The 21,847-nt window shown below is 42.5% G+C and overlaps 1 protein-coding gene across 7 annotated transcripts in view; it reads left to right on the top strand.

Moving 5' to 3' along the window:
- qkia (QKI, KH domain containing, RNA binding a) overlaps positions 1 to 17,645 on the top strand; it is a 71,705-nt gene extending 54,060 nt beyond the window's left edge. The window contains exons 5-8 of one of the 7 annotated variants that reach the window (XM_070920135.1): positions 11,512 to 11,599; positions 13,100 to 13,399; positions 15,590 to 15,664; positions 16,913 to 17,645. In XM_070920135.1, coding sequence (XP_070776236.1) covers positions 11,512 to 11,599; positions 13,100 to 13,399; positions 15,590 to 15,664; positions 16,913 to 16,929 — 480 coding nt within the window. In that variant the 3' untranslated portion in view covers positions 16,930 to 17,645. Of the gene's footprint in view, positions 1 to 11,511; positions 11,600 to 13,099; positions 13,538 to 15,589; positions 16,420 to 16,912 lie in introns of those variants that run through there. The other 6 variants (XM_070920131.1, XM_070920137.1, XM_070920132.1 and 3 more) reach the window with 6 other exon arrangements.
- The last annotated feature ends 4,202 nt before the right edge of the window (positions 17,646 to 21,847 follow it).

The following is a 21,847-nucleotide window of genomic DNA, read 5'->3' as shown; positions in this document are numbered from 1 at the left end:
GTGTGTGTGTGTGTGTGTGTGTGTGTGTGTGTGTGTGTAGTCTTTATACATTCCATTCACTCAAACAGTAGAGATTGGCGCAGGCCTGGAGTCTGTGTGACCTTTGACTTCTAGCCATCCTCTTGACGTCCACTTTCATCATTATCCATCTTCACACCCTCACACTCTTTGTACTCATTTATCCAGCCTTTTGGTCCTTGGATGCCCTGCTAATACATTTGAGACAGGTACTTCACAGACACCTATTGAAACCCTGTTACCAGGAGAGCAGAGGAGAGCAAACACTACAACTGTTCGATGTATAAATCACCTCTGATTAATGATCTACAGGTGATAAGTGGATAATTGGAATTGACCCCTTAAGCCATTTTGCCCCAGGAAACAGATGTGGCTTTTCTGACATGCCAATAATGATTACTACTGCATGTCATTTGACTGGTTAATGTGACCATGATTGGTCATGCCAGGTGAAAAATGCATGCAGACATTTATACATCCCAGCCTTTTTTCTTGAACTTTGTAGTTACTTAAATAACTGGTAAGCTTAGGTCCAGCAGCCACTTGTCCACTGCACTCCAGACACCACAACATAACAACAATAAATGCTTAATTCCTCCGGCCTGAATGGTGGCATGAACTTCAAACACCTGAATGTAGGCTCAGGGAAGACCCTGACTGGCATCCCAGTACAGACTGGGTTGAAAATAACCTGTCACATCACACAGAAGACCCACACACAATTATTGGCAGAAGAATATGGGAGCTATTTTTACCAGGGTCTTACCTCTGTACCTCTGAGAGAAGAAGAGAGGACAAAAGAGTAGTTTTGTATTTACCAGCTCAGAAATGTGCAGGAAGGGAAACCACCATCCCACTCTCTTTGGTAAGTCACGTTAGAAGACCAGGGCGGTTGGCACACATTATATATTGCACATATTTTGTCTGCATACTTTTTATTTGGTCTTTATCTACCAACAAATGTTTTCTATCATCCCCCTTAATTGGGATGGTCTTTTTGAGTGAACATGATAGTGCAGAAAGAAAGAAAAAACATTTTTGCAACACTGCCATTTGTAGCTGCGCTAGGATAAGGTATTTACAACATCACTGCATGACATGTATTGAAAGACATCACTCTTTTTTTGTTTGTTTGTGTCACCTACAGTAGAGTACAAGTAAAGGTGTACACTTGGTCCTTTTGTATTACTTTCTTTCTTCTGTTTTTCCCTTGCTTTCTTTCTACCCATCTTTCCCACCCTCCGTTTCCCCTCAGTGTGTCTTTTATCTTTTCTCTATTTGTGTATTTGCCCTCTCTCTTGCTTTCCGCTGCTCGCTTTCTCTCTCTGGGTGATTGAGGGGACAAGCCATTCACCACTCTCTTCCATTACCGTATCTGCAGTGGCCTGAAGGCCACCACATCCTGTTAACAACACACAGGTTACAAACCACAGAACAGGCTGGGGCGGTCTGTCTCAACTATGCCAATCACACACAAAAAAGCATGACGGAGAGCCTCTGATGCATTATAAAACTATCAAGATGTTTTTTCAATAGATTGTGTGAAGAGGATCTGCCACAAAACGCCTCTGTTGTTACTTGTTTGGACCTCATTTTAATGATTCCCACGTTGCTCACATTCCTCTGGTCTAAGCTTGTTATTGCTGTACTACATACGGTAACTATTGCGCTTCTTTCCATGTGTGCCAAGTCCTTCCTGTCAGCTCAACCCCAACAGGAGGGACTTGGTCTGGTCTCGGCCCAAGGGTTGCTCCCCTGCCATCCCTCCCTGCCACATCTCCATCTGCCCATCCCTCCTCATCACCAGCTCTATGGCTCTCCTGGGGTGAAGACAGGTGGTTCTAACCCTAAAGAAACCGTCCCCCTGCAGGGAACAACCTGCCTAAGCCTGGCCATCTTCCCTAGCCTTGTCCTCCTCCTCTTGAATTTCCTAGCCCTACGACTTGGTCCTAATATGTTGCTGAAAAATCCATACAGAAAAACAATCCGATAAAGCTGCATGCCATTTAAATAAATGCTAATTATCATCATATAACTTCCAACAATTTAAAGCATCCAAACAAAAAACAGTTGATTGCAGTGGTTTTGTGATCATGGGAGTGATTGTGTTTAATTTTGATGGATAGAAGTTCTTATGTGCATCGCTCCAGGGGCAGACGTATGTTATGCTCATTAGTTGTTGTGGGGCTTGTGTTTCAGAAATGTGTGCTTGCACGCACATGGTGACATAATAACAAGGAAGAAGGCAGTGTGACTTTGAATTTCACTCTGCCTGCTGTTCTCTTCAGCATCAGGAGTCTGCTCACGGAGCCAGCCACAGGAAATGGTGAAACTCTAAAGCGGGGAAAAGATTCAGATTGCAATAACATTTGTGCTGAATGGCATCTTTCATCTCCTTCCTCACCTTCCCCCACTTGTTTTATCCCTCTGTCATTCACTGACTCACTGGTGTGGACAATTGGGGACAAAGGAGAGAAGCACAGCGACATGCACATGTGTTACTACTGTTGTGTACAATCTAGAGATGTCTGAATTGTAAATTGAATAAACAAGTAAATTAAATGTAATTCGTCACTGTAAGCTTCACCTACCATGCTGAACCTGCAGTTATCCAGCTGCTGAAAATATCCACACAAATGGAACCAATGTGCCATAGATGGATATATTTTTATTCGGTCAACAATTAATCACTAATACAAACAAACAAAGTGAATTCTGAGTGGCAGAACAAGCCCAAGTCACTTATTGTCGGTGATAGCTCTGTGTCCTCAGGTTATGAAACTTGTCATCCATTGTCCTGAACCAAACCTCAGCCTCATCACGCTACAATTAGCACTTTCTCTCTTACACTCTCTCTTGAGGTCTTCCTTCCCTTATTTCTCCTTGAAACATCATCCTGCTGCTAATCCATCTTTCATTTCTTCCCTCAAAGGGGAATTAGTCCTGTTTCTTCTCTTGTCTCATTCATTAAGATTTTGAAGTCAGCCAAGATCCCCAGTGAAGGTGCATTCTATGTACACAGGCCCTCTGCACCACTTACAAAATTGCCTTGCCCCCTTGTACTGTCCTTTTTAATTTCAGTTCACCCACATACACATGCACTTAGGTCCCTAACCACTAAGGTCTCTCACATCATTGTAAAATAACCTGCTTCTTAATCCACCTGGTTGTGCTAGGCTCCTCCAGGGGGGGTTTCAAGTGTCCTAATACAGTAAGCAGGAAGAGGAGGCGGGTAACAAGGCAGGCCGAGAGGCCCAGGCAGTTTTAATCTGCCCTGGCCCTCCAGCGGCAAGGAAAGGGACCCTGCAAGCCCCTAGCCAATCTCTCTGCCTCTCTTTGAAGGTCTCCTTAATCCCCTTACAGAGAGGCAAGGAAATGCAGATGTGTGTGGATGTTTTCATGTGTGCATATGCCTGTGGGTTGACTGTAGGGGATAGGTAGCAGTTAGGACCCTACATCTCCAAAGGTCCCATGCTGATTGAGACTCTCGCATATTGTCTCTCACACACACTCCACTAAATACATTGTCCACCCACAGTAGTTTCTGAACTTCCCCAGGGGCCTTACCAGGGCCAAGCCTCAACATCTGCGTGTGTGTGTTCCCACACACACACACACACTTATAATGCTTTCATCTCTGCCTCTCCAGCGACAGTGTGTCCCAGTGTTTAAGCAGGAAAATAGGATTGTGTAGAGCTCAGCGTTTAGAGAGCCCAAAGGCCGCCCGGCAAATTCAGCTCCTACAGTCTGTGATTCCTTGCTTTGCCAGCCGTCACTCAAGTCATTTCAAACTCCATTCTCTCAGTCCCACCAGCCAACTCTGGACTGATGGCTTTCATTGCCTCTCCCATGGTTTCTTGGGTGTAGAAGCTTTGTCTCTATTTTTTTTATCTCACTTGGGTTCTCTTTTTTTTATCGCTGTCCCCTTTTCTCTTCCACACTTATTGTTTGTTAGCAGTGATGTTTGCAATACTTCACTTGCTGTCTATTGCACTGACTGGTTTTCCCATGGTGGAACTTGGGTTTTGTTCAGAGGGGCCCAGCAAAACTAAAACCAAAACATTTATTTTTTCTGTTCAAAAAGCTCTATTGAAATCCTTTTTTTTTTCTTGGCAGAGAAGGCACACAACATCTGTAACACTACCATATTCAGAAAATAAAACATCCTGTTCAGCAATGCATTGTAGGGGCTTTACACAGAACTGACTTGGCTCTGCAAGCCAGCCGGTGATCCAAATCAGTGCAGTGTAGAGAAGATTCAGATTCATGTGAATGAACTGAACTCTCAGATCTGTCCCATAATCAGCCTTGCGTGTTCACATTGCTGATGTGAGTAATTAGAGTAAGTATGGAGGTTTTTGGAAAATCTGTCAACTGAACTGAGGCTTGCACCTTTGCAGAGACTGACAATTGGAGTTTTGTCAGGTTGCATGGAGCCTGATAAGCCAAGGACACCCAAGGAAGGTGTCTCAAAGTGTTCCTGGGCTGACTGCATATGTCCAGGTAGATCCATCCAAAGGTTTGAATCTACTTGCGGGAGGTACTTAGATCCCTGTTTTATGAGAAGGCTCCGGTGATCAGCTCCGAGTCAGGATCTCTGAATGATGCAAATCCCCTACCAGTATTTAAAGCTCCCAAATCATCCCTAGCCAAATCCCTTCAAGATATTCCCTGCTCGATTGGATGGCATTAAAGGATCGCAGCGACAGAACAATACACCGTCTGGCAGCCTGGGGAAATGAGGGATAAAAGGAAGGTAGGAGAGGGAAAGTGGAAAGAGAAATATAATAAAAGTGGATAAATAAAGTATAGACTGAGGGGAAATTGGGAATATGGGCTGGACAGAGGAAATTTTATTGGTAGGCAGGGAACAGATGATTGTGAGAGAGAGGGGACTGGAGAAACAGCTGTTTGTTGGGCTGTACAACATGGTGGGACTGACTGATCCCTCCTGCTCTTAGCCTGTAACATCATCTGTTTGTCAAACCTGGAGCAGGCCAACAAGCTTTAATAATATACCTAAATCTTGTTGTTAAATCTGTATATATTTTCCCAGATTATTTATATGAAGTTTAATCCGCCCTTAATGCTGTTATGTTACATGGAATACCAGCCCAGTTTCTGAGGATAAACAAGATCACTCAGAAATTCCACACAGCTTTTCCCCTTGTACTACTATTAGAAATGCTTTTGATGGGAGAGAAAAACTGTTTTTTTCTTTTTTCAGTTCTAGAGAGTGCAGTGTGCTGGTAGAAAAACACATTTTCTTTCTTTCTGTCCTTTTCCTCTCCTTTCTCCTGTCGGTGGCACTGACTCTGTGTATGCGTGTCAGTTGATATTGATGGGGCTAGCTCAGAGCACCAAGGCTGCCCACTTCACTCTTCTCCAGCACAATAAAAGGCTATTATAAGCCCCATAGGTCCAGGAGCCAGGGCCAATCCCAGGGCTCAGACCGCGTCGGCCACCCATACTTATTTTGCATGTTATGGATAACCCCATAGAAGCTTTGGAAGTAAACTAGCCTCTACCAACTAAATTAATACTAATCTGTAACCATATAGTAACACACTGTGCACCCACCAATGCTACACAAAACAGAGGAAGATCTTTTGCTCTGACACCTTGGTTCTTATGAGCGTTGTTATGATGCAGAAAGTGAAGTATTAACAGAAGAGTTAGTTCCTGACTTTGTAATGTGCCACTTTCAACTGTACCTCAGTAAGCTGTGTGATTGACAGTAATGGGGCGGAGCAGCCGTGATGCGTTTGTAATAATCTGACTGGAGTCAGGTTCACTTCTATGCTAATGAGCTAGTGTGTTGGTGGTTTAGCATGACTAATGGCGCACATCACTAACAGAGCTGTCTGGGAGTGAGGAAGGGAGCAAAGGAGTAAAGGAGAAATAAAGAGGCTTTACGGGAGTGTTGTGAAGGTATAAGACAGTCGGAGAGGAGAGTTTCAGGAGATTGCGTTGTTAGTCTTTGGGGGAAAGGGAAATACAGTTGAGGCCTGATTCCCTTGGCAGATGTGTTCACAAAAGCAGAGGAGCAAGGCAGAGGAAAAGAAAATTGCCTTTGAAAATGCAGCAGTGAATTTGAGAAAGGACATGCAGCACTTACTCCAGCACACTCTTTAAAGGTGCTTTTTATGAAATAGAAATGGAAAGAGGTTATATGTGTTTGTGTAGCGTTTTATGTTTGTTTGCTTTTTCTGTAGTATTGCTATATGGTCTTGCCATTGAAAAATGAAAAGGGTTTAATGTGTTTATGTGTTGTGTGTGTGTGTGTGTATATATGTGTTTTTTTCCTTGTAGTACTTGATTAATGCATGTTTTTCCATGAAAAAGATGTGTGTGTGTGTGTGTGTGTGTGTGTGTGTGTGTGTGTGTGGCATACATGTATTTTTAATTTTTGCTGGGGTAGTCGATATGATTTATAGTCTAGTGTATGAAAACATGGGAATCAGGTTTGCTGCCCATGTGTTTTCATTTCTTTCCCCAATTCAGCTTCCAAATTTGCTTTAGTTGACTTGAATTGATTAAACTTTCTTGTCACTTATTTATTTAGTGTGGAGATGTTTTGAAGCTTGCTACAAGTACTCATTCCTTCCTCCTCTCTAACCGTCCGCTTCTGGAGGGTGTGGAATTGTTGATAAGTCGTCTTGGCAGTGTGGCGAGAGCAATCATTTTCCTCCAGATGTTAGAGTTTGGGAAGAAACCAAAAGGGAGGTGAGAGAGGGAGGGGAACAGGAGAAAAACCAGCTGCCGCCACTACCAGTTCCACCCCTCTACATGAAGTCATCTACTCCTCCCTCCCTGAGGCTCCCAATACCACCTCCTCCACTCCACTCTGCTGAATCCCCCCCCCCCTCTCTCTCATTCTCAGTTCTACACATTCTACCCCTCTCTGTATCCCAGGAGGCAGCCGGGGCAGGCTGTGTTTACTGCTGAGGTAATTGGAGTAGTTTGGAGAGAGCCTGACCCTGGCCCTGCTAAGGCCTAAGATATGTGTGTGCGGTTGTGTGTGTGTACGCCTGTTTGTGATGACTGGCAGTGAGGCCAGGGAAGGAAAGCAGGCCTTAGCCAGTGTCAGCCCACTAGGGAACAGACAAATTGGTTTTCACTATGCTGTCTGTCTTTTCTTGTCTCATATTCTCCAGCTATTCCCTTTCTTCTCCATGCATATCTCTCCATCTCTCCACCAACTCAAAGACAATCATTCACTCTTTCTCTTGTACTTGCTCTGCAGCACTTTTTCTCCTCCTGGTACTCTTTTGTTCCACCTCTCTTTCTATCTCTCCCTCTGCTCATCATTTCATCTCTCCGAGCTGAGCTGCATAGACGGTGACTCTTGCCAGATATGAGCAAAAACTCCCCCTCAGTTGCAGCCATAGACATGAGCAAATTCATCCAACCTGATCCAGGCAGCTGTTGTGTTTATCTGTGGGTGAGATGGATAGGAAAGGGCCTGGAGTCGAGGAGTCAGGTGGAGAGTAAGGATGCAGCCCTATAAACACTCTCAGACAGCTACTCATCTGTTGCTTATTGTCGTCTACATTCACATATAGCATTGAACATAAGCTCTGTTGTCTGTAACAAATGGCATTAGCTGCAGTTTGTATTCATCAACATATGAACACAAGCTTTGATCAGGAGCGAGGCACAAAAGAGTGAAGCATGGCAGTGATTTAGCATGCATCTAGTGACCTCATCGCAGGCTTGTCAGGTTGTGGCAGTGGGACACGGCTCACCTACTTTAGCTCATCGTACGCCTGTCTCCCTCCTCCTCCTTTCCCTCCTTCCCTCATCCCTCTGTCTTGCTCCTCCCTGATAGCTTTTACCGCTCTGCTGATTTCACAAATAGGCCTCATTGATTGAATCTGATTCTTGTGGATAGAGCAGCTTTATTGAGTGGCTTTTTTCGCTGATGGACAGGAGTGTGTGTGTGCGTATGTGTGTGTGTGTGTGTGTGTGTGTGCGTTTGTTGCTCGTATGCATGCTTGCATTTTAGGGATGAAGGAAAACTTCCTTTCCTCATCCCTCTCATTCTATGATCCAGCAGCTATTCCTCTCCTGGGAATTCCAGCAGCCAGATCATTACAGACACACACATGCAGCGTGCTCACACACACGGTCCCAGGGATGGCTGCGTCTGAATGAATGTTTTATTATGGGTGGTGCATGCTGACTGAGGAGTCTGTTAATTGTGGCGACACCTTGAGCAAGGCAACATTAAAGTGTTAACTGCTCTCCCTGGCGCTGTTCATCAAACATTCATCTGAGCTGTGTTTCTGCGGCAGGAAGCTGGCCCAGTACACCCAGGGCTGCACGATTTAAGTCAATCCAACTCCACTCCAGCGGTGTCACCAGCATTATCTTTGGGTTTCTACTGATCTCACAGCTCCTGTCTGCAGCCATTTTGGATCTGCCATCTTGCTTGTGGAGCTCAAACCGGGGCACTAACACTGCCAACACTTCCCAAACATCCACAGAGTATTACAGAGAACAAAAACTGAGAAAAGTAGAGAGATGTTGCAGCAGGGAATTTGTATTTGATGGGGGAAAATTAGCTTGTTTCAGATGTAAAACAGAAATGATCTGTCGGGGTTTGGGGGCTTTAGCTAACAAACTGCATGTTAGTGAGAAGATGGAGCTATATCAGCAGCACTCCTCTGGGGATACACACATTTCACACACAGCAGCGCACACCTCATCCTAGCAGCAGCATCTGTGCTCTTCCCCTCTCGCTGCCCTCTATTTTTTCTCTCTCCTCTAAACAGGCAGTGTGCCACCTATGCAGAGTTGGATGGATGGTGGCACCCTCTTGCCCAGCACCCATTTAACCCCCACAACCCTGCAGATCCATCATCATATGACATACACAAACACACATAAGCAGCCCTAACACTCATATCCCTGCATGTAATCATCCTGAGCAGCAGCTTGTACTCCCTCTCATACATACATGAGAGACCAACCCACCTCTAACAACCCCCCAAATGTGCTCATTATTTTGTCTGAAACACAAAAGGTTAGACTCGTCACAGAGTATTTAAGTGTATCCACAAAGACACAGAGGATCTGTGGTTCTCCAGTTTGCACTCATTCTGACGGGATACACCTTGCTCATGAGAGTTACCTGCTCTAGATTTGAGAGGAAAGACTAAGTAGCCGTTTAAATTATTGTTAGGAGGCAGCAGGCCTGTGTGTTAGGGATAGCTTGTGACAAAGTATGGTTTGAATAGAGTGGATAGTGTCTATACAGCTCTCTATACAGTGACAATAAAGGCAAAGACAAATGTTTGATTTATTGTTGTCACAAACATTTTGTGCTTTGAAAGTATAACACATTCAGTCAGCTCCATGATTTGCATCTGCATTATTTTGTCTGGTCTTTTTCTCTTTCCTTCCCTCATTTCTTCATTTTGTCTAGAAAGTCAGCTTGGCCCAACTCCAAAGAAGGAAGTTGTTTCTGGGGAGACACACACACACAAAACAGCTGTTTTGATTCGTGGGAGTCATTAGGTTGTAGAGGTCAAAATTTAATTTGTGATGTAAATAACTAAAGAGGAACACAGAGAGAGGTAACAGCACTCTTTTAGGTCTGATAGGCAGCTATTTCAGGTCTTGTTCATTCATGTGTACACGTGTTTACATAGAAATTGCAGCATCTAATTAGTAGTGATTTTGGCTCTCCATTGAAGAGGGTTTACCTGCCTATATTAGCCATGCTAGCCATTGACCTGGGTCATGTTCAATTAGCCTAGCCTGGTTATCATTGTTGACACTGCATGTCAAGTGGCCCTTTCCTCACCTCCAAGGCTTTTAGTGAGGGAACCAAATAGGGCATCTAAAAGGAACTTATGTGTGTGCGTGGTTGTATTTATGTTTTTAGAAAAGTTCTAGAAAAATAAATGCAAAATTATATTACTATTTCAATTGATAGATAAGAAATATCATGTATGTTGCATCAGTGGTGTTTGCATTAGTAGCCTTTTTCCTGTCTTTGCAGGGAAAAGTGTTATAGCTTGGAAAAATGTCGGTGTCATTTTTGTGGTCCCCATTAAAAGAAAAGAGAGACAGAGCACAGTGACGGTAGCGACGGGGAGAAAGCAGTAGAGAGAATTTCCTTGCTTCATTAATTGGCAGCTCTGTGGTACACTAAACATCGTGCGCGCACACACACATACACACACACAGCTGAATACAGTGACTGCTCTGAAGCCACTGCCTTATATTTAGTCAAGGGAGACCAGCCTCTGTCACTTTTTCTCTTGCTTAACCTCGCTCTTTTTCTTCCTCTCTATGTGGCTATGTTGAAGAGGAGTCTCAGGGGAGGGCTTAACTCTGAGCCCTCGTTCTTTTTTTCCTTTATTTCTCTCTCTCCCTTCCACGTCTTTCTTTCCTTATCGTCCTCTGAATAGAGCGGCAGACTGTTGTTAAACGTAGTCCAAGAAACAGACTCTGCACAGAGATAGAAAAGAGAAACGGAGGAGGTTCAGTATCGGCCTTCTTGCTTTTATTACTGCTACCACTAACAGGCTGGTCTGCCTTACTGTGTGTGTGTGTGCACTTGATGCGTTTACATGCAGATGCAGTGTGTGTGTGTGTGTGTGTGTGTGTGACCTTTCTTTGTATTTGTGAGTTGAAATGATGAGTGAACAAGCATCGCAATTTTACAGTTTTAGCAGCAAAAGGCATGAAATCAACAGTTCATTTAAGGTGGATCTGAGGTCAGCAAGGCTTCACATGCCTGTCTTTGCACCCTTCAGTTTGGAGAGTAATTCACATAAGGCCCCACTTAAATTATGATGTACAACCTGGAAAATCACAGGGGCTTTTGTGTTGTCATGGTTATTGAGTGTTCGGTTGCTTCAGGGGAAATGGAGTTTGGGGGGGGTGGAGGTGGGGTGAGGGAGGGTGCAGAAAAGAAAGGGGGGGGGGGGGTGGATGATGGGTGTGAGTGGGAGGAGGGGTGCTATCTTAATTGCTTTCCATGAATAATTTCAGTCCCCTAATTTGGCGATAATGACAGTGGCTGCGGCTTTTGTATTTATTTATCCAAACATTAATTGACAGGACTGACATTAGCCAGGGCGGTTATTGCGCATTTGATTGCGCACAAGGGAGAAAAGAAAATTACAGTAATTATCATTCTGATATGGATTATGAATATGCATTCCCACACTTAATGTCTCTGTCAGCATTTTGGTAACAACAAGGCACTCTGCCATGACAACAGCACTTTAGCTTATCTCCATCTTTGTTTCCCTAAATCCAATCCAACCAGTGCTTGAGCAGAACAGATGACATGTAGTGTCTAAATGATTTAGCTGCCCCACTGTAGCTTTTTTAACAACACCCGGGCATGTAGTTAGTTGAAATGGTCGTCATGTGGATTGTTTCAATTGGCCTGTAAAGGGGCCTCAGCTTGTGTGGAATTAGTGTGCGGTGTGTTATTGTGAATGGACATTAAAGTTTTTTTGTTTTTCACAGGCGGAGGGAGAAGATAATTTGAAGAAGATGCAGCTGATGGAGCTAGCAATTCTCAACGGGACATACAGAGACAACAACATCAAAGCACGTAAGTGAGCTGCCATGAACACACACTCACACATATCCTCAATTTACACACTCCATCAATTTTGCACCATACGTAACTCATCTTTAAACTGCATAGACCATACTTAATTATAAAATCTTTTTTTTGCTGTATTTCTCATTAACTAATACTGTTTACCTTCATTGAATTAATGAGTAGTCAGATCTCCTGTGTACATATTATCTCTGACCACTAGCAGACATCTCTCTCTCAAGCTCTCCAAACAATTCATGTTTACCTACCCAACCATGAGTAGGACAACTTCCATTCCGTTCTACTACGTATTTCTTTCCTCTTCATCCATTTCCTCCATCCCCTCCATCCATCCTCCCCCCCTGCAATCCAGATGCGATCGCTCTCTGTGTCACTTGCTCTTGGCGGACTCTAAACTTTCAGCACATTGCTGTATTCCACTTGCTCAACTTTGCATGTTAGTCACTAGCTTACACATCTACAGTGTTTGCTCCTGAATCACCAAATGCCATTTCTAAATGCATAATCACATGTATGATTTGGATATAGTAAATCATATGTAGCCCAAACATTTTGCTTTTAGAGCATAATAGTCCAGAACTTATGTATTTACTCTCTGGACCCTTGGTTATGTTATTAATTATCATTTAAAATGTAATTTAAACATGATCATAAACTGGGTTCTTCTACATACTTGGGCTAAAATTTATGAAATTAAACTCCAAAGTGATTAATTTCACTGTTTAACTTTTCCTTATTAAACGTCTACTCAAATGGTAGCCATGATGAACTGGCCCACCACCTAACCATAGTCACCATAGCGCTTGATTTAATTGACCTGTCCTTGGGGGGAAGCTTGTGTGGCACGGCTCACAGCACATACTAAAGCAGAACCACCTGAAAAATGATTTGTGTCTGTTCATTTGTACATTATCCAACTGAAATGGACTGCTGACTGTGTGGCGGATCAACATTTCTTAAGTTGCTAACAACTTAAGTGGAGTATGTTCCCACGCTCAGTGGTCAAAATTCCTCTTCAGTGTTTTGTGAAACCTGCTCTCCATTCGGTCTCTCTCCTCTACATGTAGTCAGCAGCTCCATTTCTGTTGGCGTGTGTGTTGTTTACCTCACCTATGCCATTTCCAGTAGATGAATGTGTAGCTGCCATGGTGATTTGTATGCTTTGAATGCATTGGGATGACAGCAGCATTTTGTGCTTCTTGTGTTTTGGTGTGGGGGATTATTTTTATTTTGTTTGGCTATGTTGACTTTTCTTTTGCAACAGATTGTGGCTTTTATGGTTCACCACCATGATCATTGCATGGACTAATTTTCCCTTTTGCCCCCCTCCTCTCCCCTCTTTACCTGCCACTTCCTGTTCCCTCTTCTTTTCCTCCTTTTGTATTTTCACCTTTCACTGTTCATCTGTGATTATGACCACACGACACTTTATCTTTTGTCCTCTTTCTTTCTTTCTACTCCTGTCCTTCACTCTCTTGCTTATGGCAGCCACCCTTGCATTCTCTCTTGCAGCGGCGGCAGCAGCCGCTCAGGGCCCCCGTCTCATAGCAGCCCCCACGGGTCAGGTGTTGCCTCCCCAGGCACTCCGGCCCCCAACACCAGCTGGGGCCCCCATCATGAACCTCATCCGGCCCACTCAGATGGCTGCCATGCTGCCCAATGGCACCCCCACCCTGGTGCCTCCCACAGCGGATGGCGGGCTTATCTACACCACCCCTTACGAGTACCCTTACGCCCTGGCACCCACCTCCCTGCTGGAGTACCCCATCGAGCACAGTGGGGTTCTAGGTAAGAGAGCCTGGGGAAGCATGGGTGCAGCAGGTACAGCAGCCAACTTTAGCCAGCCTGGACATGAGGGCAGCTTGTTTTACCCCGGAGGGGTGCTGGACGCGGCTGCCATGAGCCACAGTCAGGACTTGTTGAAAGGTAAATATGTCGTGTCCACCTGAAGATCAAAAACAGACAAACTCACAGAGTGGATGTGCTGGTAAAGCTCTTGGTAATAGGATGACCAGCTATGTGGCTCATATGGACACTGTATTAAAATGGCAAAGGGGGACAGAAATTACCTTGTGAAGGCTAAGCTCTTGGAAGGTTCTCTTTATAATTTAGACTAAGGTTACTTCACTGTTTTAGTTATGCTCTCGCCAAACAGTTATGCTCTCAGGTTTGCCTCTTTTCTGCAAGGTTTATATAGGAGGACTTGCCTCGGTGTGAAATGAGGCGCGCTGACAGAAACACGCTCACATACACGCAGCCTGCTCTCTAACCCTTTCATGCACTGGCCTGGAGGCATATTCAGTCTGGCGGCAGATCCCCTCGGATTTCTGCAGCTTTTGAAATCATTTCTCTGTGCTGTTCTCTGCAGGCAGGCCTTGATGCCTGTAGATAGTCCCTCTCTCACTCCCACTGGGGATGTTCATTAAATTCCTCCAGTCTTCCCTTTTTTCTTCTCCTTCCCCTCTCTCCATTGTCTTAGCTTCACCCCTCTTGAACTTGAGCTCTGTGCTAATACCTGACGTTCCCCGTAGTTTCTGTGTCAGGAGTACAGTTCAATATGAGGGTCTATATATTATATTTATTCTCAACGGTGCTTTAAGCTTAATACATCTGTTACCAAAGAGACAACCGAGCATCTATTGATGAAATAGAGTGTGATATGAACGCCATATGTCGTATTGAGGCTGTAGTTAAAAAAAGTGAAGCTGTTTCCCACGTTAAGACAGAAGAGGCCTTTGTCAGTTGCTTTCCAGCCTTAATTTGACACAGTAGTCCTCTAATGTTGTCCGCGGCATCATCTGGCAGCAGCAGACACAAGTGTGATTTTAGCTGACCTGTGTATTTGAGGCGCCCCTGGGAGTCATGTGTAGAATAGACAGGGGCAGCTGACTGGCTTTTCTCTCTTTAACTTGCAGGGTTACACCAGCTTAGTGCATTTTATTTACTCACACTATCGATTGGTGCCTTCAGCAACACAGGGCCCTGTGGAACACACTCCTCACTCTCATACTCGCACACACTCATGCACTTGGCTCGGCTGCCTGCGCTACTGTAATCTAACCACCATTGGCTTCTCTTAGAATAAGAGAAAGTCATCCCATCTGTTTCTTCAGAGTATTGTAGGTGGCTGCGTAGTCAACAGCCAAAACTTGTTCTTAACTTGACGATTCCAGTAAAAAATCAGTGTTGAATTTTAGAACTTATTTCACGTCCCCTCTTCCTCAGGGAGGGCTTGATTTCTTTTTCTTAATTCCTGCACACATTTCATTTTTGTAATACTTGCACATACAGTGACACGTGAGCAGTTTGTTTGTGTCATGTATGCGAGGCAGTATCGAGCACTGCAGTAGGAAGGAATCAGCTGTGACAAATGTAGGAGGAATATGACAGCCTCTGCCGCCAGTGAACAGATTGACCTGGAGAGATATGGTGAAAGAGGGAGAGAGAAAATGAAAGAGAGGGAGGGAGAGGCAGGTGGTGTCTGGCACTATTCAATTACCATCAGAGCTGTATTGGATTTCCCCACCTTTCAAAATAAAGAGACAAATTTCTCTCAATCCCCCTCTGGATCCCAGAGGAAGAATCACATTATTTTTCCAGACAGCCCGGGAGCCTGTACCCTTTACCTGCCCCCCTTTTTCAAAGAGTCCTCCATATAACTCTGAGCACTGTGGAATTTTAGTACTTAAGTTATGCATTTTTAAATACCAAGTTAAAACTCCAAAAAGATGTATTATTTTTTTCTACTGCATTTTTCTACACGTTAAAAAAAAAAAAGAAAAGAAAAAAGACATATGCGTGGTGTGTGTGTATATGTACTATAATCTGTATTATGTTGCTATTCTGTGTATTGTATTATCCAAGCATTATAATAATAATAATGGTTAAAAATGTGAATGTTATTACTGTAAAAGATGACTGTTTTTCCCCCTGCTCAAAGTGAATGGTTTCTAACCTTGTGGACCTGTTACAATCTAGGTGCAATGGCTACTAAAGTGAGACGGCATGACACGCGGGTCCATCCTTACCAAAGGATTGTGACCGCTGACAGAGGTCAGTTTAGTCTCCTAGCTACACTCTGCTATTGACTGATGAATTTCAATGATTATTATGCCTATTATGCCTCGATGCCTTAGTTGGGAATTTGTATATTGTCTTATTGTATTTTCTGTTTTCCTTTCCCCCACCACCTTTCCTACCCCATACATCCACACACCAGCTAAATGGTTGCTTGTGGTATGCACATTTTGTTTACATTTAGTACTTAACATATACAGTATATGTAGACTGTGTATATGTCAAAGCTCAGGCAAAAGTGATCTTAACAGCTTTTGGTTCATGCAGCTGTGAAGCCAGGACAGGTAGTACTTTGCAGACAGTGTTGAAGGTGTATAATGACATTCCTCTGATGTGAGATTAGAGCATAAAATGGGGCAGGCTTGTTCCCATACATGATTTATCTCCTCGGCTCATAAGGAGCAAAGAAAAAGGAGAAACATTTCTATACTGTATCTGAGGGACCTAGTAGGCAGAAGACAGGTAGCCATGCTGCTACCAGGCACCATTTCACCTTGAAATTTAAACTCATTTTGCATTTTATTTTTCTATGGAAGATAGACACGCACAGACATAAGCTGAGGTAGCTTGCGTTCTCTCCAGTGTAATGCAAATAGATTGAAATAAAGCTAAAACACATTTTTAATATTTCAGTTGTACATGAGGTACTGTCATTTTATATTTGAGCATTTTATATCAAATGTATTTATGGTTCTTGTGTATATTTATATTATATAAAAATATACTGCTAAATAAAGAGAAAGAATCGGGAAACATCGATTCATCTATTCATTGCACATTTACCACTAGTTACAGTTATCGCTCACATAACATTAGTTACTGTAAGTCTCCTTACCACTAATCACACTGTTTGTAACTTGCACTCCAACTTGACAGACACTAAAACACTAGATATTTGTTTTTTCTTATTTTGTTTGTCTGTTCGGCCTCTCTTTGCTTCTGTTTTGTGGTTTTGGGGGCAATGTGCGCTTAAATTAAACCACCAAGCTACCTGGTTCAGGGTGGGGGCTTAGTAGTTGGGATCATGATGTGACAACGTCATGATTAGATGAGATTAGCTGGGTTCATCTCACATTGGCAAGGGATTTAGAAGCGGGTGGGCGACATAAGAGATTGCATTCATTTTATTGTTAAAATGATGTCATTCCAGTCTCTTCTTGCTGACACTAATATCCTTTCTATCTTTTTTTTCTGTTTGTTTTGTTTTTGTTTCTAACCACCTAGCCGCCACCGGCAACTAACACATGACCTTCTGACCTCTGAACTCTTCACCCAATGACGAGCCGCCCCAAGCCTGCCTGCTGATCAGTTAACTGGTAATTGCCTTTTGCTAGCCTCTCGGACGCAAGTGAGAGAGAGAGAGGCGCCTGCCCGTACAGTTACCCTAACACGTTCTGACAAAAAAATAGAAACCAACGCAGAATCTTCACAGAAACACAACAAAACCCAACAAAGTTGTGTAATATTCATTTTTTCCCTCTGTTCATTGAGTTCAATTCCCATTCTTTCTCTTTCTTTTTCTTCATGAATCATATACTGGGTGGATGTGTTTGTGGTATTACTCATGAATCTGCACTGAATTATATAGCAATAAAGACCCCACCCCAACCTGCCCACCCACCCCTCCTTTAACTGCTCTAATTTGGTGACCTCACTTGTGTGAATCAAAGTTCAATATCTATTTGACGCAAACCATTTGGTTTCAGAGTAATGACATAATCCCCCTCAAATGTGCCCCTACCTGCTCCCACCCTGTTCCGACACCCACCTACTGGGAGAGAAAAAGAAATAGAAGGAAAGAGAACGTACACTCACATTAACTTGTTTAATTTCTGTCATTTTTCACATGTAGTGCAGTTGTTGAGCTCTAAGATGTAATTATGAGCTGACACATTCTGGGTGTGCACCTCCAAACAGCTTTCTGTCTGTTTTTAAAAAAGCATGGCTGAAATGATTGCAAAAGGAGCTTTTTATGATTTATATGTTTTTTTTCTTCTGTCTTGGTTTTTTTTTTTTGGCTTTACTTTAGAGTCATTTTCTCCACTTGATTTTGTTTTTCTCTGTTGTTCATATTTGACTAATTAGCTTTGCTTAAATCGACTAGCCAAAATAAGGCAGGTGGTTAACTCTGGAAAACGAAACGCAATCTGATGTTTGAAGCAAGCTGCAGAAAATAAGAAATGATGAAGGGCAAGACGGGGAATGGTCACTATTTGGGTTGATGGGTCTGTGTGTGTGTGTGTGTGTGTGTGTGTGTGTGTGTGTGTGTGTGTGTTTTTAATTAATACTACAATGAAAGTAGGGTGTGCTGAGGCTTCGGGGACATTGGAGCAGTGCTTATTAGCTACTGACCATTGCTACGCCCCCATCCACACTACATCCATTATACAGTGCCTGATGTATTTAGAAAAATATCTCAATAAGTTAGCTGAGCTGTGATTGAAAAGGCAAAAAAAAGTATTAAGTGTGCATATTTAGCCAAAGGGTTTTCCAATGAATTATATATCTGCAATTATGCATCTGTCTCACAGAGGGCTCTCTTTGTGATTTTAGAGTTTGGAAAGGTGTGAATTTGTGGTGCCTGCCTTCAGCCGGAACAGACAGCCTGTCAGTTAGATGTTGACCCATTAATGCTCTATTTTTTTTTCTGAAGAGGCGAACGCAGGCAATTAACACTAAATCAACATGCTACTCAATTACAGTACATTGCTAGAGGGAAGGGCACTTTGAAGTTCTGTACATAAATGCTTTTGTCATGATACCTGGCTTCAATATTCAGTTGTTTCATCAGCCACATTGCCAAAAGAGTGTTTATTTTGTTTATGTTTCATTTTTGCATCTCAACGTTTGGCCAATTTTCGTTAAGCGTATGTTTCTTTTTAACCCCAGTTAAAATCAGGTGGGACATAATCTGAGCCTTCCTGCAAATTAGAAAAAAATATATTCTTTTAGTTTGAATTATGTTAGCGATGAAACATTTATTTTTAACACATGACAAACTCACCCGAAAGCGCATCCACAATGTGTCACACCTCCCTGTGATCGTAGTCTATCTCCTGAGCCCACAATCTTTTGTTCAACTCTCTCAAGAAAAAAATAGGATGTGAAAGCCATGCCTGCCTGTTCAAATTGCTTTATACATACGTCTTATATATATATATAAATATATATATATAAATATATAAAAATGTAGATATCTGTCATTGCATATACAAATACAGAAGAGAACAAAAAATAGATAATTTTACAGGGTGCTGGAGAAGAGAAAAAAATTGAAAAATCTATTTTTGGCAATTTTAGCTTTTGATACTTTACTTGCAGTTACAAAATCTGAAAAAAATAAAATAAAAAAAAGTTTAAAACAGTATAGGTGGGAAAACAGAAAAACTGAGTGGGTGAGGGGAAAAAGTGCTGTTACCTTGGATATGATTGGAAAAGGAAGACGAAGACCAAAACAGTCGTAACCCTTGAAAAGCTAGCGAGGATCAGAGCGAGACAGACGCCTAGAGAGTTTTAAAAGGATCAAATCAAAGTGCCTTATCAACAGTGGTTTCTGTTTTCTGAGTATTCCAGTTGTGTTCAATAATATCCAGCACCCACCGAGATGGCGCAGAGAGGAATGGCTAGCGTTACACGCTCTGAATGGTTGAGCAGGGTAGCTCCCACCATATCGTGGTGTTACCGAAGTTATTCTATGCAAAAAGAATAGCAGTCGTTTTGACCAGCTAAAATATGTGCCATGGTTTTGTCTTCCTGAAATGATTTTGTTTTTCTCTTTTTCCTTGACTTGATGGCCCTTTACTCTGCTGTATGTGCAGGTTTTGTTCTCTTTTTATTTAGATTTTAATGATCATATGAAATATTGTCTTGATTTTTGGTAACTGTGACTAACTTCCTAGAACAAATTGAACTGCCAATAGCAATGCAGTAGTCTGCCAGAACATGTTTTGATCATGAGCTGAGAAAAACACATAACATTCAAGGGAACGGATGTGAAAGGGGGAGGTCGTCCCTGTTGGTGTTAAGCCCGTTTGTTTCAACAGCTGCAAACTGAAAGCAATCCAGCCCATGTCTCTCTCTCTCTCTGTCAATGTGACAGCAAACTATCCATACAATCAAGAGATTTATAATGGACGAATGAAATGCTGGATAATGAAACAATGAACGCAGCCAAATAGTTTTCAGTTATTGAAACAACTGACAGTTTATTGCTCGAAGGTGAAATAAACTCATAATATTAAATCGAGGAATTCTTAGATCCCAATATTACCCTTGGCAGTTTGTTTTTCTATTCATAGCTCTTTCATCATGCTGTTACACCGAAAGGTCAATGAATTTTTCTTTTTCAGTGTTATTATTTTAAATTGAAATGCAATATTAAAGTGGAGCAAGAGATGGCTATTCAGCATTTGACAGTATTAAGAAAATTCCCTCTGCAATGTTACAACTTGCTGTGTCATTGTGAAAGGCTGGATAAGTCCATCAGGTGAAAGGTTAACTCTATACCTACCGTATTCTCTCTGGCCTGCCTACTACATGTATGATAATGTAATTAACAGCCATTGTTACAGGTTTATAATGTATTTTTCTAATCTCATTTTATATGTATATTAATCATGTTTCTGAGTGCTTTTTTTTTCTATGAAACCCACTGCTACTTTTTTCCCCCTCCCCTAAACAGCCCCCCCTCCTCCCCCCTTCTCTTTTACATCTTGAAAACTGTCTCTTGTGGGGAGTGTTGCCTTTTCCCTGTTATACTTTGTTTTGTTTTCTTGCCAATTCCCAGCTTGTTTAACTCATTAGCTACTTTATTAGTTTTCTTGTCATAAGTATTTTTACATGCTTGCATTTAGTTTTCATGGTGTATGCTGTTATTTTTCTTATTAACCTCTTGGCATTTATTTTAATAAAACATTCTTAGTAAGAATTTTACTAACTTGCTGATATTTTGTCTTGTGTTTTTAACCAGTTTCATGAATGTATTACCTTGGTCTGGTTCACGGACTAACACAATTAAAACTGGTGTCTGGCCACCACTCACACTGACTGATTGACACTACATAAACACACACACGCAAACACTAGTCAACTGTGCACATATGCTCCACATACAATTACTCAACATGCACACACGACCTAACTGGAAGCTGCACGAGTTGATAAGCGTCCCTCACTCCCGCTCACGCACTCTCACCTCTGTGCTGGACAGATCTGCTGACACTCTTCATACTTGCCCTCCCCGCTCAGTTTCAACACCGCTGCTGTGTCTCGTCGTCTCTGTTAGGGACAACTCTCTTGGTAGCTGTCCTGTCCTTCTGTGTCACTGACCCTCGTGAGACAACAGGAAGTGTCGCAGTGTCCGAGGGGGGGAGGGTGTATAAACTGCATGTTACGTGGGGTCACTGGTTAACTTCTGGGTAAGCTGTTCCCTCTTGAACAAAGCACACTCTTGATTAAAAGGGTGATTTTTGTCTGCACACAAAAACCTAATCCCTGAAGATAAAACTCTCATTTTCCACAGATATCCTCTTTCTCAAACCATTAGTTAGTGCAGGATAATCTGTGCAAAAGTACTGCATATTAGTCATCTCGAAAGGATTAATTTTACTGTGAATTATGTAGAGCAGGATGTCTCATCAGTTATTTACAACACTACGACACAATTTAAATTTGTAGATGATAGTTGTGTGATAGTCTAAAGCTGTCCCCAGTCTTTTTTTTTTGTTTGTTTTCTGCATTGTTTCCATGGCTTGTTATGCCTGGATAGCAGCATTACAGTTATCACCAGCTGTCTGTTTGGTGAACACTTCTCCCCATTCGGCTTATTGATATAACTGCTAATACTGGGCCATTTGGGAGCATCCATAATGCTTAGACACACACCAGTACACCATGCCAATATGAAGTACTTTGGGATCAAAACAACCTTACTATTCCTTCCAGTGTAAAATGCTGATATGGCTTTCAGCTAGCTAGTATTTATTGGGTTTGAGGGGAAGTACATTTTTTGTCTGAAACACTGCCAGTGGGTGTTGTTCATTCTACTACTGTGTCAGTGCACTCGTCCCTGGGTTCATTCAGCTCTCTTCTCTATTCAGCTTTCTTCCTCCTCCACTAATTCAAGGTATTGACACTGACACACAAGCAAAAGATTAACGT

Source organism: Enoplosus armatus, chromosome 15, assembly GCF_043641665.1.
Source record: "Enoplosus armatus isolate fEnoArm2 chromosome 15, fEnoArm2.hap1, whole genome shotgun sequence".
Classification (NCBI taxonomy): Eukaryota; Metazoa; Chordata; class Actinopteri; order Centrarchiformes; family Enoplosidae; genus Enoplosus; species Enoplosus armatus.
The sequence above is the reverse complement of the archived record's forward strand: the minus strand, read 5'-3'. Positions and strand labels throughout refer to the sequence as shown.